This window comes from Lithobates pipiens, unplaced genomic scaffold, assembly GCF_037356315.1.
Source record: "Lithobates pipiens isolate NorthernLeopardFrog02 unplaced genomic scaffold, aLitPip1_a1.2 Scaffold_3, whole genome shotgun sequence".
In the NCBI taxonomy this organism is placed as follows: domain Eukaryota; kingdom Metazoa; phylum Chordata; class Amphibia; order Anura; family Ranidae; genus Lithobates; species Lithobates pipiens.
In genome coordinates, this window is record NW_027507790.1 from 190283426 (window position 1) to 190301183 (window position 17758).

At 44.0% G+C, this 17758-nt stretch overlaps 1 protein-coding gene across 5 annotated transcripts in view; it reads left to right on the plus strand.

Moving 5' to 3' along the window:
* LOC143940856 (trafficking protein particle complex subunit 13) overlaps nucleotides 1–17758 on the plus strand; it is an 81071-nt gene that overhangs the window by 48843 nt on the left and 14470 nt on the right. For all 5 annotated transcript variants that reach the window (XM_077462642.1, XM_077462638.1, XM_077462640.1 and 2 more), the window contains 2 exons: nucleotides 12761–12959; nucleotides 13691–13791. In XM_077462642.1, the coding sequence (XP_077318768.1) occupies nucleotides 12761–12959; nucleotides 13691–13791 (300 nt within the window). The remainder of the gene's footprint in view (nucleotides 1–12760; nucleotides 12960–13690; nucleotides 13792–17758) is intronic.

Here is a 17758-nt window from a genome sequence, read left to right on the forward strand (position 1 = left end):
TATAGCTAATCTGAACCATCAGGGGGGAACCAGGTCCAAACCCTTCTAACCTTAGCGAAGGAGATCCTGACCTGGCCCTGAACACAGGGTAGTCTTTGTCAGCGGTCCATATAAGGGGCACAGACAACCAGGAAACAGACTTCCTTAGTTGCCAACCTGTCGGATAGGGAGAATGGGAACTGAACCCGAAAGTATTTTTAGAGTACAGTTCAAAATTTTGGCTGCCTCGAGATAGACCTCTTTGCCAATCGAAAGAACAGGAAGTTAAAGAAGTTATTTTTTTTTCTCTCTCAGGAAAGAGTCAGAGGGCTTGGATTCTCTAGCACAAAACTGGACCTTTTAGTTGGCATGCACTTTTCCCTCCTCTGGCACTGATTCTTCAAGTCATTCAGAAACTCAGCCAGGTTTCAAGCAGTGTCCTCCTAGTGGCCCCATGGTGGCCAAGAAAGGCTTGGTTTGCGACCCTGAAGGCACTATCTGTAGCACCTCCCTGGAAGCTCTCGGACATTCCAGACCTTCTCTTGCAGGGTCCAGTGCTGCACCCCAGACCGAGATTTTTTCATCTGATCACCTGGTTAGTGAACGCCAGCTACTTAAGAGCAAAAGTCGCTCAGACAGAGTGATAGATACTCTCCTCTTGAGCAGGAAGCTGGTGACCAGAAAAATTCCTTTTTTTCAGGTTTGAAATTTTTTTATTTTGTACTTTGTGTAAACGAAACCAAGTAGTTTCCACTTCCGCCAACCTTTCCTTCCTTTTGCCAGAGCCTCCTTACTTATCTAGACTGTAAAAGAATTTAGGAGATCTAATCATCTTTTAATCCTCCTTATCTGGACCTATAAAGGGACTCCAAGCCTCAAAATCTTCAGTCTCTAGGTGGATAAGGCAAGCCTTTACTATAGCGTATGAAAGCTCAGGCATACCTGCGCCAGCAAAGTTGAAAGCACACTCAACTAGAGCCCTAGCAACCTCCTGGGCCGAAAAAGCAGGAGTCTCCTGGGAGCAAATTCGTAGCGCTGCCACCTGGTCCAGTCAAGACACCTTCCTGAAGCTCTACCGAGTGGAGGTCCTATTGCAGAAAGACCTAGCCTTCGGTCGAAAAGTGTTACAGGCAGTGGTCCCACCCTAAGTTAGGCCTGTGGATTTCTTTATTATCCATTCATGTGTTGCCATCCTGGAAGGTGAGGTGAGAAAACTGACGGTTACTTAACGATAACTAACCGTGTTTCTACAAAACCTTCCAGGACGGTAGGCCTACTTCTCGCCCTGGGTGGAGGAATATGTACACACTAAGTGGCAAGTGCCTACATTTTGGAATAACCCTTGTGAATCGGTTGGAAGTATTACTTTACAACTACTGAGGGACAAGGTATAAGGTGGGGCCTTATAAACAGCTGTGATTTGATTGTGTTTCCCGTAGGGAGGAGCCTATCATCTCCCATGTGTTGTCCTGGAAGTAAATCAAATATAGGAAAATATACTGCGCTAACCAAAAAACAAGTGAAAAGGAAAAAGCAGCTACACACGAATGTGACCAAATTCATATAAACAGAAAAACAATAATGTAGCGCTAAAAAATAAATACATAAATGTGAAGCGTGATGGACCCAAAATAGAGTCCAAATAATGAACAATAAAATAAGTCTTTAAAGTTCGTGAGACTCAAATGTGAAACTCAAATTAAGTATTTCATACAGTGTATAAACCAAAAAAGTTCAAAAATGGTGCTGCACACAGTGTATAAGCCAGAGAAATTGTAGAAATATCTTGCTTCGATGACGTCAAGGTAAATAAAAAATGGGTACTCTTACCGGAACCACTGGAACTGTGCGTGAACACTAGGTCATACAGGCCTGTAGGGATGGAACATCAATGGAACCACGTAGGTCTGTCTGTCAATGGAGGGACTGTAGATCCTCAAACCCGACACGGGAAAGGTTTGCATCCTCATGGGCACTCCAATCTTCTTGCCAAAGACCCGAATAAACGGCGACAGAAGAGACTCCCAGCCAATAGTTTGGCAAGATATGAAGCCAAACTCATAAAGGATCATATGTAAAAAGAAAAAACCGCTTCCCATAGTGTAGGTTGAAAAAAATGTATAAATGGCTGTTTATTGGCATAAAACCAGCATAAACAAAAAATGAAATGTAACATAAAAACGTGATCACATGTTAAAAAGCAATACAAGACAACCTACTCTCCCTACGCGTTTCATCCCATAGGTAGTCAACAGGGGCATCAATAAGTAACCATTGTTTTTTTCTTCCTCCTTTCTTTCTTAGTTAGTATAGGTGTTAAGATGGGGGAGGGAGCGTGTTTAGTTGCTTGCCGACCAGTGCACGATGATATACGCCGCCACAATGGCACGGCTGCGCAAATGGGCGTACCTGTTATAAGCCACCTTTAGGTGATGGACACTGGCGCACCCTAAGACAGGAAGTTCACTCCCTATATAACCCCTCCCACTACTGGTAGTTTTTTTCGGCAGTGTCTAAGGTGTTGGTCACGAGTAAATATGTGCTTTGCTGCACTCCACTGGAGCAATCCTTGTTGGGGCCAGCTGTGCAGCCAGTTCCATTCAAAGTGTCTTTTTAGGCTGAATTGAATGGTACCTTGTGGCAGAAGAAACAAGGTTTAGCCCCGTAATGCTTCTCTTTTTAGAGAGCTGGCCCCGGGATCCAGTGCTTTTGGTTTTTCAAGCCATAAGATTTTTTTTCTGGCAGGGTGCTATTACAGGTCCAGGAGTGGGATCCCCTGATGGAAAGGGGGCCCCAGTTCCTGAAGTTTTTTTAAACGGAGCCCACCGTGAGAGGTGAAGATTGGGTCTGTTGGTTTTACCACAGAATTCCCTGTGGCGGGAAATGTAAGTGGAGACTTCGAAAGTATTTTAAAGTTTCTTATGAATTGTCTCCTTTAAAAAGTAAATGTTGTCATGCCTAGAAGTCATCACTGGGAGCTGTATAGAGCACGTACCTTGTCATGATTTCTCAGATCATGCTGTGTCAGCAGATGCTGACAGACTTTTCTCCGGCTAGCAGTCACGGGACTCTGACAAAAGCTATCTCCTCTTTCTGAATACAGAGAAGCATAACGATCGGCGGATGCCGCTCTGTTCTCCACTGCCTTTGTACGGTGGTTTGTCACAGCCCTTCTCGCCGCCCTCCTCCCACACTCATGCCAATCCCGTTGGATCTGAGGCCCGCACTCGTGTGGGAAAACAATCCCTTTAAAAAAAAAAAAAAAGAGGGCATGGTGGGAACACAGAGTGGGTGCTTAAAGCGGCGTTGGCGTGCAGCAATGTCCATCGCAGGGGTATTTTTTAAAAGGCTCAATTTTTTGCTGTTGGAGAGACACAAAAGCTAAGAGGCATGTAAGTGGTGACACAGGTATTCCTTTGGCGCATTTACTAAAAGCATCAGGCTGAGCGTTAAATAGCAGCGGCAGTTGCTGGACTATTTGCTCAAGCAGTGGATGCGATTTCTTCTGGTAGTCCCTCTGCATTTGTGCATCGGGCTATGGTCAGAAGAAAAAGGGCTTTAAAAGACTCCTACAAGCTCTAAACACTCTACATTGGCATTTTCCCCTGAGAGTTATGGGGTGCCGGTCAGAGTAAGCAATCGGGGCTATCAAATATGGCAGTTGTTTTCAACACTGCAGCTCCTGCCTATTTTACTAAAGAGGGTTTTCCTCAAGCCATGATGGGATTGGCTAGCGGCTTTAATCACATCCCAGAATGGGATAAAATGCGGTATTTTTTTTTCCCCCTCAGGGCACCACGAGAAGGCTGATGACTGAAACACTTATGCCGCGTACACACGAGCGGACTTTTCAACATCCAAAGTCCGACGGACTGATTCCGTCAGACTATTCGATCGTGTGTGGGCTGCAACGGACTTTTGATTCGCAAAAGTCTGACGGACTTTAGAAATGGAACATGCTTCAAATTTTTCCGACGGAACTCCGCCGGACCTGGTCCCTTCGAAAAATTCGCTCGTGTGTATGCTATTCCGACGGACTAAAACCGACGCTAGGGCAGCTATTGGCTACTGGCTATGAACTTCCTTATTCGAGTCCAGTCGTACGTCATCACGTTCGAATCCGTCGGAGTTTGGTGTGATTGTGTGTGGCCAAGTCCGCTCAGTCGAAAAGTCCGTCAGAACTCTGTCGGAACTCCGGCAGAACTCCTTCGGAAGTCTGTCGGACATAAGTCCTCTTGTGTGTACGGGGCTTTATATATTCTGATTGGGATCACCCACATAAACATTTTTTTTCTTCCTATAAAGTTTTAACACTTTTTCCTATGGAGGAAAAATTCACTAAGAAGTGGGAGATACCAGCAATTGTCGCTGCTATATACTCTGTGAATGAAAGTTTGACCTGTCCGATAGACAATACTCAAATGCTTAGGGACCCAACAGATAAAAAGTTGGAAATTCCTATTTTAAAAAAAAAAACACTTTTTTTTCTGATGTCTTAACCTGCTCTAGCAGAAATTGGTATATGTCAGTCTTTGAGAGACCAGTCTGAACAGGTGCTCAAGGTTATTCCTGATCAGCAGGCCCAGGATTTAGCCGAGTTACCAGCGGCATTATGTTTGGCAATAGATGCCATGAGAGATTCTATTCTTCAAGCCTCACGCCTTGTGCTTGGCTGGTGCATAGGCATAGAATCTTATGGTTGAAAAATTGGTCAGGTAAGCAAAGCAACGCTCCTGGCTAGTTTTTCTTTTGACGGTGAATGGCTGTTTAGGGATGATTCGGATAAATACATCCAAAAAACTTTGTGGAAAAAGTATCCTTTTGCTAGCTTGGAAGAGGAGAAAACATATTTAATTTAAACAAGCTCCTTCTCCAGTGCCAGAGCATCTACTTCAAGGCAGTGACGACAGCCTCCGCCATCAAGTTCAAGAAGGAAATTGAAGCCTCCTTATGAGAGGACACCCCTGCTCGCTCGGGTGGGGGTAAATTCTCAAGGGTCTGGCAGGAAGACACATTACCCTGATCGTGTCTGATCTCAGAGGCTAAGCAGGGTCGGCCTGGTCAGTATCTGGATGCGAGACCACCTAGGAATGCCAAGTGCCGTAGGCTGCAGATTAGTGACTTCCTCGATAATTCCAGGGTACAAACTTGAGTTCCGAAAGTCTCGTCTCCTTGTTTTCTCAGACTCCAGAGGAAAAGAAGTCTCTCTTTTAAGCATTGGACCATCTTTTGTCTCAAAAGATTGATCTTGGTGGTTCCCATGCAAAAGCAAGGATTGGGGTTATATTTAAACCTTTTCACAGTACCAAAACCAAATGACTATGTCGGATCCACTCTAGATCTCAAAGATCTAAACCGGTTCCTGAATATCTGCTCTTTCCTCATGGAGTCAATCTAATCGGTACAGGAGATGGTCCGAGACTGCAGACATGGTACAGGAGATGGTCCGAGACTGCAGACATGGTACAGGAGATGGTCCGAGACTGCAGACATGGTACATGAGTAGAGGTCGACAGATATATCGGCCGATATTTGGCGTTTTTTAATTAATCGGCATCGGCCGATTGTTCTGTTAAAAAAGGCCGATGATATATTCAGCGCGACTTGCAAATTACTTCAGTAATAGAAGTCAGTGCAAGTTGCCTGGAGACTTGAGTGAAGCAACTTGTCTCCTCTCTGGGCAGTCTGCCAAGAAAAGAGCAAAAAGATACAATGTTTACACTTGAATGAATGAATTCATCTCTGTGTGTAGAGTTCTCAGTTTAACCATTTAAAGACTAAATCTTTTTTGACACTTGATGCTTACTAATAAAAATCCTGTATTTTCTGCTAGAAATTCACTTAGAACCCCCAAAACGTATATATATTTTTTAGCAGAGATCTTAGGGAATAAAATGGCGGTTGTTGCAATATTTTATGTCACACGGTATTTGCGCAGCGGTCTTTCAAACTCAATTTTTTTTGGAAAAAATACAGATTTAAAAAACAAAAAAAAAACAGTAAAGTTAGCCCATTTTTTTTTTCATCCAAAAGTTTTGATTACCTGTTTTTGTGTAAAATATATAATAAATAAAACATACATACACATTATATATATATATATATATATATATATATATATATTATTCTAAATTATACATACAAGTGAACTGTTTGGATGTTTGTTTTGTTTAATAAATGTAATAAATTTTCTGTATCACTTAAGCTTTCACACTGGAGCGAGCAGGCGTTGACGGTAAAACGCTGCCAGTTTTAGCGGCATTTTAGCGGCGCTATTTGATAGCGGGGCACTTATAATCCAGCTAGCGGCCCAGAAAGGGGTTAAATGTGCCCGTGAAGCGCCGCTGCCAAATTGCATTGCCGGTGCTTCGGCAGCGGTGCCCATTCATTTCAATGGGCAGAAGTGGTGGAGGAGCGGTATACACCATTCGAAAGATGCTGCTTGCAGGACTTTTTTTTTAACGTCCTGCCAGCACATCTCATCAGTGTGAAAGCACTTGGGGCTTCCACGCAGACTGCAGGGGAGCCGTTTTGCAGGCACTTTACAGGCGCTATTTTAAAGCGCCTGAAAAACGCCCCAGTGGGAAAGGTGTCTAACTGTTAGATTTTATGAGATGAAGGGGGAAAAAAAAAAAATAATCGGCCCAAAAAAATCAGCATCATATATCATCTATCGGCCTTGGCGATTTCTAAATATCGGTATCGGCCAGAGAAAAACCCATATCGGTCGACCTCTATACAGGAGATGGTCCGAGACTGCAGGCATGGTACAGGAGACGGTCCGAGACTGCAGGCATGGTACAGGAGACGGTCCGAGACTGCAGGCATGGTACAGGAGACGGTCCGAGACTGCAGGCATGGTACAGGAGACGGTCCGAGACTGCAGGCATGGTACAGGAGACGGTCCGAGACTGCAGACCTGATTGATTCGGGAGATGGTCAGAGACTGCGCTTATGGCTGAACCCAGTGTACAAGTATATAGTATCACAGGGCTGATCCACTCTATTTAAACCAGCTCTGCAAAATCAAGTCAGTGATTTTCCTTTGAAAGTACAACCAAGTGACAGAAGACAGTTTCACATACAATTTCCAAAATACAAATTTTCTTACAAACCGTGAACTGCTCAGGATTAGTGGAGAGCTGTAACCAGTTAATGGGGCTGTGAAGCTTCTAGCCTAAACCAGCAGTAAATCCTCAAAAAAACAAAACAAAAAAAAAACAATCTGTGCAGCACACACAGAGCTCTGGCTAAATAGCTAATTATAAACTGAAATAACAGCTACTGCAGAGTCTTCCAGAGATCATATCAGTGTGATCAGACAATGTGCAGGTCAGGTTAGGCAGATAAAGAAAAAAAAGTAACCAGCAAGACAAGAGGGAGTGGAGGCTGATCGTCCTGTTCACTGACACAGATATCTGGAAGACACTGCAGCCGACTATGTTCATGTTACTGTGGTCCCGACTATCCTGTTTCCATTCAGCCACAGCTGTGTGTCCTTGCAGAACTTGTATTGCTGTTATCATACCTCTGTATGTCTCCCTCCTCACTCTCACATTCAGCCCCACTCCAGCACTGTTTAGAGTGAAATGTGAGCAGGCTGGAAAAGGGGAGGGAAACACTTTTTTTTACTTTGCATTTAATTTTTTACAGTATATTGCCGGGCCCCCCTGCTGGCCAGGCCCGGTACTACAGGGCCAGTTGTACTGGCTTATCAGCGGCCCTGCCTCCATGTACCTATATTTCCCACTCACCAGAAATATCTACGTTTTCGAGGTAGAAAATCTTCGTTTTCAGTTTTGTAGCTCTGCCTTTTGGTCTAGCCACTGCACCTCAAGTATTTACAAAGGTCTGGCCCCTCCCTGTAACCCGGAATAAGGCCCCAAGGTATAAAGATTATAGTTTACCTAGACAATCTGCTCTTGATAGACCAGTCGGTAGGCCGCTTAAACCAAAGTATGATCTGCAGTCAACTACCTGGAATACCAAGGTCGGATTCTCAAACTAGAGGCATCCTTCTTAAAAACTATCAAGGAGATTGGAATACTTGGGTCTGATGATGCAGCCCAGAAAAAGGTATTCTTGCCCCAGGCGAAGATCAGTGCATTAAAGGAACTGTTTCAGATGGTCAAAGTAAAGAAGAATCCTTCTATTCTACTTTACGTGAGGTTGTTGGATAAGATGATGGCTTCATGCGAGGCCATTCCTTATGCTCAGCCTCATTTGAGGCTGCTGCAAAACAGTATTTTTTATCAGCTTGGAACAAGTAGGTCCAAGCTCTAGATTTCCCAATGTGTCTGTCTCCATGGTGCACTGGAGCCTCAGTTGTTGGTTGATAACCAAGAATCTGCAGAAGGGAAAATCTTTCCTACCAGCTACCTGGAAGATGGTAACCGCAGATGCCAGCCTTTTGCGTTGGGGAACAGTCAAGAAAGAAGTGACTGTCCAAAGGAAATAGTCCAGATCAAAAATGACCTTGCCAATCAACATTCTAGAGATCCGATGAGCGTGCTTGGCCCTGAGGGCCTGGATTTTCAGGTTACAGAATTGTCCTGTCAGGATCCAATCCGACAATACCACAGCAGTGGCCTATATAAATTCGCCAAGGGGGAATGTCGTGCGGCTTAGAGAGAGGTGAATTATGCCTTAACTTGGGCAGGAAAAAATGTACCTTGCCTATCGGCAGTTTTCATTCCAGGAAAAGGAAATTGGCAGGCACACTACTTGAGTCGCCAGCAGTTGTTCCCGGGAGAATGTTCCCTTCACCCGGATATCTTCCTGGCAATATGCCAAAGATGGGGGGGATCCCAGACATAGATCTATTTTGTGTTCAGGTTCAACGAGAAAATCAACAACTTTGTGTCAAGAACAAGGGATCTGCTAGCATGCGGAACAGATGCCTTGGTGTTCTCATGGAATCAGTTGTCACTGATTTATGCATTTCCTCCTATTCTTCTGCTTCCACGACTACTTCACAGGATCATGCAGGAAGGGAGATCGGTGATTCTTGTGGCCCGGCGTGGCTCAGAAGATCTTGGTATGCAGAGATCATAAGGATGGTGGTAGGGGACCTATGGACCCTACCACCACGTCCAGACCTTCTCTTGCAAGGTCTGGTATTCCATCCTACCTTACAAACACCAAATTTAATGGTTTGGCTGTTTTGAATCCCACATTCTAAAGAAGTGTTGGCTGTCAGGTCCAGTGATATTCATCTTGATTAACCACTTGCTTACTGGGCACTTAAACACCCTTCCTGCCCAGACCAATTTTCAGCTTTCGGTGCTCTCACACTTTGAATGACAATTACTCAGTCATGCAACACTGTATCCAAATGAATTTTTTGTCCTTTTTTTTCCCACTAATAGAGCTTTCTTTTGGTGGTATTTGATCACCTCTGGGGTTTCTATTTTTTACGCTATAAATGAAAAAAGACAGAAAATTTTGAAAAAAAACGCATATTTCTTTATTTCTGTGACAAAATTATACAAATTATTTTTCGTCATAAATTTTGGCCACAATTTATACTGCTACATATCTTTGGTAAAAATAACCCAAATTAGTGGATATTATTTGGTCCTTGAGAAAGTTAGAGAGAGTCTACAAGCTGTGGTGCGAATCGCACAAAATTGATCACATCTGATGTACTGGTGGCCTATCTCACTTATTGCGACCCGAACAAGTCAGGAAAGTACAAATACCCCCCAAATGACCCCTTTTTGGAAAGTAGACATACCAAGGTATTTAGTAAGAGGCATGGTGAGCTTTTTGATGTTGTAATTGTTTCCCACAATTCTTTGCAAAATTAAGTTTTTTTTTTTTTGTTTTTGTTTTTTTCATTTATTTCCACAAAATTGTCATTGTAATAGGTTATTTCTCTCACGTGGCATGTGTATACCACAAATGACACCCCCAAAAAATTTCTGCTACCCATGAGTATTACGATACCACATGTGTGGGACTTTTTCACAGCCTGGCCACATAGAGAGGCCCAACATGCAGGGAGCGCCGTCACATGTTCTAGGAGCATAAATTACACATCTAACTTGTTGACTACCTATTACACTTTTGAAGGCCCTGGAGCACCAGGACAATGACATGTGGCACTGATGACAGATGTCACTAATACGTGGCACTGATGACAGATGTCACTAATACGTGGCACTGATGACAGATGTCACTAATACGTGGCACTGATGACAGATGTCACTAATACGTGGCACTGATGACAGATGTCACTAATACGTGGCACTGATGACAGATGTCACTAATACGTGGCACTGATGACAGATGTCACTAATACGTGGCACTGATGACAGATGTCACTAATACGTGGCACTGATGACAGATGTCACTAATACGTGGCACCGGTGACAGATGGCACTGATGACAGATGGCACTAATACGTGGCACCGATGACAGATGGCACTAATACGTGGCACCGATGACAGGTGGCACTAATACGTGGCACCGATGACAGGTGGCACTAATACGAGGCACCGATGACAGGTGGCACTAATACGTGGCACCGATGACAGGTGGCACTAATACGTGGCACCGATGACAGGTGGCACTAATACGTGGCACCGATGACAGGTGGCACTAACACGTGGCACCGATGACAGGTGGCACTAACACGTGGCACCGGGGCGAGGATGGCACTTTTTTTTTCTTAAACTTGCAGCCGTTGATCTCTCCCTTCTCACATGCTGTCTGTGTGAGGAGGGAGAGCGGCGCTGAGAGATATCATCATATGTTTACATATGAGATCATCTCACATTGGACACGCCGATCGCGCTGTAAACGGCCGCTGTGATTGGCCGTTTACAACGATCTGTGACTGGCTGTGTCAGAGGGACATGGCCAGCACAGAACTTCCCCGATGCGCGCTCGCGGGAGCACGCATTGCGGAAGTAAATAGGAGGCCGTTCAGGAACGGCCTCCCGGCAGTTAGCGTCCGCTCTGCAGCCGTATTTCAGCTATAGGGCGGGTGCGAAGCTGTTAATGCAGGGAATCTGGCTTCCAGAATCATAGATCATAGAGTCTAGAAAGCATGTGTCTCCTCTTGTGAATCCAGAGGTTGGCACCCCAGGAAGTATGTCATGGGTAGAATCCTTTACTTTCTGTAGATGGGGTTATAAATGAAGCTGGCCTTGCCTACCATCAAAGGCCAGGTTTCAGCCTTATTGGTATTTCATCAACCAATTGCTTGGCATTCTTTGGTGGTTGGCTTATTCATGGGGTAATGCTGCCTAATCCTCTGAATAAGTTACCCCTGAACCCTTGGGATTTAGTTCTGTCGGCATTGCCGAAACAGACTTTTTTGAGCCAATACAGCATATTCCCTTGGTCCTTTTGGCAAGGAAACTCATTTTTTGGTAGCCATATCTTCTGCAAGAAGGATATTGGAGTTGGCTGCTCTTTCTTGTAAAGAGCCATATTTGATTATTCACAGGGATAAGGTATTGCATCCTCAGCCTAACTTTCTCCCTAAGGTAGTGTCTAGTTTTTATCCGAACTAGGATATTCTTCTATTTTTTTCCAGAACCTGTTCTACGGAAGGAAAATTACTACATTCTCTTGATGTGGTGAGAGCACTCAAGGTCTACTTGAAGGTGACTGCTCAGATTCACAAAACTGATGTTTTGTTGTGTTGCCTGAAGGTCCTAGAAAAAGGGCAGGCAGCATTGAAATCTACTATTTCTAAATGGATTCCGCAAGTAACTGTTCGGGCTTATGGTTTAAAGAGGATTCCACCCTCTCAAAAAAAAAAAAAAAGCGCACTCCACTAGGACTGTGTTTTGTGGGAGTGCATCACCAAGCTTCCATGGTCTTCAGTCCATATATTTACCAGATTTTATCAGGTGAATGTAAAAAGACATGGGGATATCACCTTTGGGAGTAGTGTGCTACAGGCAGCAGTATAACTCCTCTAGTCTCATGTTGCCCTAATTCTGTTGTCTCACTCCCCTAAGTTGGCATTGCTCTGGGACATCCCACGTAGTAATTACTATGGCTCTGTGTCCCATGATGTATGATTAAGAAAATAGGATTTTTATAACAGCTTACCTGTAAAATCCTTTTCTTTGAAATACATCACGGGGCACAGAGTCACATGATGTACTTCCATCACTGAAGGTGGCCTATAACCACATAGTAATTACTATGGCTCTGTGTCCCATGATGTACTTCAAAGAAAAGGATTTTACAGGTAAACTGTTATCCAGAAATGTAAAAAATAGGTTTTTTATATCTTACTATTGACAGAAACTTTTTCTAACTTTTTGTTAGAAAGATTGAGGCATGATCCCAGTTTCATTGAAATTCTGTGGTGTGATGGTCTGAAGCAGGCCATTCACACAAGACATTCCTGGTGCATACTGTATATGAACTGGAGCTTTATTGTGACTAGACCAAGGTTTCTTCTAACTAGCTGTTTTCACTCTGTATTCTCCACCTTGGGAGTCAGGAGTCACAGGTCACTTGCTGCCATTAAGATATAATGAGCCAGTAGTAGCAAACATATAGCAGCTTTGTCCCCAATAATCTTTAGCATGTGAGTGTTTTTCCTTTTTTCTCCTAGATGGAAATCTTTGGCAATAGGGCTTTGTCTTTTAATTAATTGCCCCTTCTGGCTGAGAAAAGACTGGCTGAAAGGTTCCCATATTCATAAATGTTAAAACCCAAACTAGCTATTGTAAGGAAGCAGTATTAATGATCATTTTCTCTAAAGCCTGCAGTAATAGGAAATGGGCATTAATGGAAAACTTTTGTCCTGTAGGTTGTCTACGTTTGGAACAAAGACTTACTTACAGCCACTGGACACACGACAGTACTTGTACTGCTTGAAGCCAAAGCCAGAATTTGCTGAAAAAGCCGGTGTCATCAAAGGAGTCACAGTGATCGGCAAATTGGACATTGTATGGAAAACCAACCTGGGAGAAAGGGGCCGACTACAAACCAGCCAGCTACAGAGAATGGTACAGACAAGGCCAAGAGCCCTGAAGCACTTGCTTCAGCTTCCTTGCAATTCCTAACATTTTATGTGTCTACTGGGGTGGTGTAATCATCTTCTCATTTTCCTGACACCACCAACTAAACTGCCATACATTTACCCTGAGATTCATACTAATATACTGTTTCTCTGAAAAAAAATCTGGTAATATGACCTGGATAAACATGTTCTTTGATGCATTTACCTTGTACATGTATACACTGTGACTGCATTCCTGGTATTTCCTGTATTATAGGCATATGTGGGTCTTTCTTTAGTTTTTCATTATTCACAGACGAGGAGAATTATTCCATATTAAGCCAAGGTCAGCAATACTGATTGAACAAAAAGTTCAAGCCCAGAGGTTAAAGTCATACTTAAAAAAGAATTCCAGGTATAAGTATTTTATACATGGTTACATTGGTCTAGCTTGAACTAATGTACAGTAACTATGCATTTGCCATACCTGGTGGATTCCTCTGTAAGCTGAAAATCACTGTAGTGGTATATACATAGTAACATTGTTCCAAGCTGAACCAGTCTATGTATAAATTCGTCATACCCGAAATTCTTCTTCAAACATTTCACACCACCATACCTACTTAAACATTATGCAATGCTTGTTGTTAATGCCCAAAAACTAAAATCTATATTTTCATGTGCACTTAATTTTTTTTTCTATAAATAAAACGGCTGCTTTATTTTATTTTTTTTCAGGCTCCAGGATATGGGGATGTGAGGCTTTCCTTAGAGACCATCCCAGATACGGTCAGTCTGGAGGAACCATTTGATATCACATGTAAAATAACTAACTGCAGGTAATCTCATTACTTGATTTACATATGGGTCTGCAGAAAAGTACCATCTGTATTTTGTTTAAAGGGTAACTCCACTTTCGTGGGGAAAAAAAATTGTAAATAAAAATAAATTATATGGCGTATTCAATTGCGATTCAAGTCATATTGTAATTAAATGTTATTTTAAAAATACCTTTCCTTTTCAATCTGCAGCTCTTTAGGTTTTCTATAAAATGGAAAGCAATATGGCTACCTGGAGGGGTTGTGTACACAAACTGTGTTCAGAACGCCACCCTGAAAATGTAATTTCCTGCTTGTGTGATTGGCTCACTCATTTTCCCAGAAGTCTACACTAAGATACTAAATCAGATTTTGGACATCCCCCTGCAACAAAATTACATTTTTGGTGATACTCTCAAATGAAAATCACTTCTAAAGGGATGCAGACCCTGCCAGTTTCCTCATTGGAGACCTGCAGGGGCAGCAGCTGATTGATAATTATAAAACCACTCCCATACAGATTCACTCTACACATGGACACCGAAAAACATCTTTCTTTTCTTACATCAAGGGACACAGAGCCATAGTAGTTACTATGTGGGTTATAGGGCCACTGATAGGTGATGGACACTGGCACGCCCTAAGGCAAGAAATGTACTCCCTATATAACCCCTCCCACTACCGGGAGTCCTCAGTTTTTTTTGCCAGTGTCTAAGGTGCTGGTCACGAGTAAAGATGTGCTGAGCTCTACTGGAAGCTTCCTTGCTGGAGCTAGCCATGCTGACCAGATCCGTTCTGATGTCCTTTCATTGGCTAAATGGATGGTACTTGGGCCTCACGTCCAAAGAAACAAGGTTTTGCTTGCGAACGCTTTTCTTTAGAGAGCTTTACCCTGGGATCCAGTACTTTTTGGTAGTAAGGCCATAAAGTTTTTACTGGCAGGGTGCTGTCGCAGGTCCAGGATTGTGGGTAACCTGAGGTTCCCCTGTTCCTGAAGGTTTCCTAAAAAGTCTCGGAGCCCACCGTGAAGGGTGAAGATTGGGTTTTTGTCTCAGACCCTGCTGCGAGGAAAAGGTAAGGGGGATTTTCTCAGGAATTTCTCCTTCTACGTATAATATTGTCATGCCTATGTGTCACTACTGGGGGCTGTATTGAGCACTCACTGACCTGACGCTGGAAACAGCACAGAAGCCTGTAATTGTCTCCTCTCCTCCAGCCACAACAGATCCTCCGGTAAGAAGGGGGTCTGCTTCTCTTCCTGTGCCCCCAAAAAATTTTTTTCCCCCTTTGCGGGATAGAATGTCAAACTAGTTTCCTTTTTTTTAAAAAAAGAGACCGCGGTCGCTCAGCAGAGGTTTTAAGCCCCCACCTTTTGCTGATAGTGCCTCTGCTTTATGCTTCAGGCTATGAATGGTAATGGAGCCAGGAACTTCTCTAAAGGGGTCAATCGTTTTCAGTATAAACTGAATCCATTTCCAAAAGAATGTCATCCTCCTCTGAGAGGGATGCGGCTAGTCAGATTGAGCCATCAGGGGAAACTGTTGCATAAAACTTCAATCCCTGTATATATCTTACAAAAGGTTTTTTCTTCTACAATTTGTAATTTTTAAAGAAGATTAATGCTATGATGTCTCTCCATAGTGGGGCTAAACATAGCAGATTCCCATCTAGTCCTCAGGGCCCTCTTATTGAGGTGCAGGAGGCTGTGGATCAGGTAGATCTTTCGAAATATTTGGAAGATACTTATTTAACCTCTTCTGAGGATTCTAATATGGTAGGAGTAGCATCACAAGACAGGTTGCTTGTGTACTCTTACTTAACCTTTTTTGCTGCCTGCAGCACAGGCTCTTGAGGAACCTACCTTTAATTGGGTTCATTAGAACCTCCCTCATCTGGGGATGTTTTTTCCTATTCATGCATGGCTAAAAAAGCTTATGTATTCTGAATGGGAGCATCCGGATAAACCATATTCTTTTCCCAAGAAATTCTCCACACTTTATCTATGGAAGAGGTTTTCTATGAAGAAAATGGGGGTTACAGCAATTGATGCTGCAATCGCCTCAGTGAGCAAGAGTCTCACATGTCCGGTGGGTAATGCACTGATGTTAACCACTTGCTTACTGGGCACTTAAACCCCCCCCCAGTCCCAGACCAATTTTCAGCTTTCAGCGCTGATGCACTTTGAATGACAATTGCGCGGGCATACAACACTGTACCCAAATGAAATTTTTATCATTTTTTTTTCCCACAAATAGAGCGTTCTTTTGGTGGTATTTAATTACAGCTGGGAGTTTTATTTTTTGCTAAACAAACAAAAAAAAGATGCAAAAAAAAAAAATCATGTTTAATAGTTTGTTATAAAATTTTGCAAACAGGTCATTTTTCTCCTTCATTGAAGTGCGCTGATGAGGCGGCACTGATGGGCTGCACTGGTGGGCACTGATAGGCGGCACTGGTGGGCACTGATAGGCGGCACTGGTGGGCAAAGACGGGCACAGATAAGATGGCACGGATGGGTGGCACTAAGGGGCACTGATAGGTGGCTCTGATGGGTGGCACTGCTGGGCACTGATGGGCGGCACTGGGGTGCAGCACCTTTGTTGAGGCATATTGTGGGCACTGCTGGGTGGCACTGTGGGCACTGCTGGGTGGCACTGACAGCGGGGACACATTTTTTATTAATGTGGCAAAGCAGGGGGCAGGTGGGCACTGGCAGGGGGCAGGTGGGCACTGGCAGGGCTGGCCGTGATCGGGACTGATGTCCCGATCACGGCCGCCGGTGATCGGCTTTTTTTTTTCTCCTCGCGCTGTCAGCGCGAGGAGGAATAATAGCCGATTACCGGCTCCGTTATATCACATGATCAGCTGTCATTGGCTGACAGCTGATCACGTGATAAGGGGTCGGGATCGACCCCTTGCACGGATCGGTGATCAGGCGAGTCTTGTAGACTCGCCGATCAGAGGGGGGCGTGCAGGCCGCTCGTGCACGGGACTACGTCAATAGACGTAGTCCCGGAAAAGGAGATCCGCGCTGTAGCCGTCATTCGGCTATATCGCGGGTCTCAAGTGGTTAAAGGATCCAACAGATAAAAAGTTGGAACTTCTTTCTAAAAACAATGTCTTTAGCAAGTTCAGTAGCGCAGCCGGTTATTGCTGCAATTGGTTTATCTCAGTCCCTTAAGGAACAGTTTGTGGAGATACCTGAAATTCTGCCTGATCAGTAGGTCCAGCAATGGACTGGTGTATCTGACGCAATGTCTCACAGTAGATGCTATGAAAGACTCTATCATTTAAGCCTTATGGCTTATGCTTGGACTAGTGCATTCTTGCAGAGTTCTGTGGATGAAAAATTGATCAGCCGAAGCACCGTGTAAAAAGCTCTTAGCCAGTTTTTCCCCTTCATGGCGTATAGCTATTTAGACACGATCTGGATAAATACATCCAAAGGACCTCTAATGAGAAAAGCCTCTTTTACCAGTAAAGAGGTTCAAACATTTCTCCTTTTAATCTCTTATGCCAGGAGCATCAACGGCCTCAACCATCAGGTTCAAGGGAAAGTCCCCAAGGGCAGCACCAGGGTCAGAAGAGATCTTGGGGCAGAAAGCCCACAAAGCAGAATGCTAAAGCCTTCTCATGAAGGGGCACCCCCCTCCCCTTGTTCAGGTGGGGGGAAAGGTCCTGCAATTCTCAAGATCTGGCAGGAGCAATGTCGAGTCAGATGGATTTCTGCAGTTTTTTTTCCTCTAGGTTACGACTAGAGTTCCGAGAGTTTCCATCTCCTCGTTTTTTCTAAGGTAAAATGTTCCCAAGGATCCAGAGAAAAAGAAGTCTCTCCCCCTCTCTCTCTCTCTCCCCCTCTCTCTCTCTCTCCCCCTCTCTCTCTCTCTCCCCCTCTCTCTCTCTCTCCCCCTCTCTCTCTCTCCCCCTCTCTCTCTCTCCCCCCCTCTCTCTCTCCCCCTCTCTCTCTCTCCCCCCCTCTCTCTCTCCC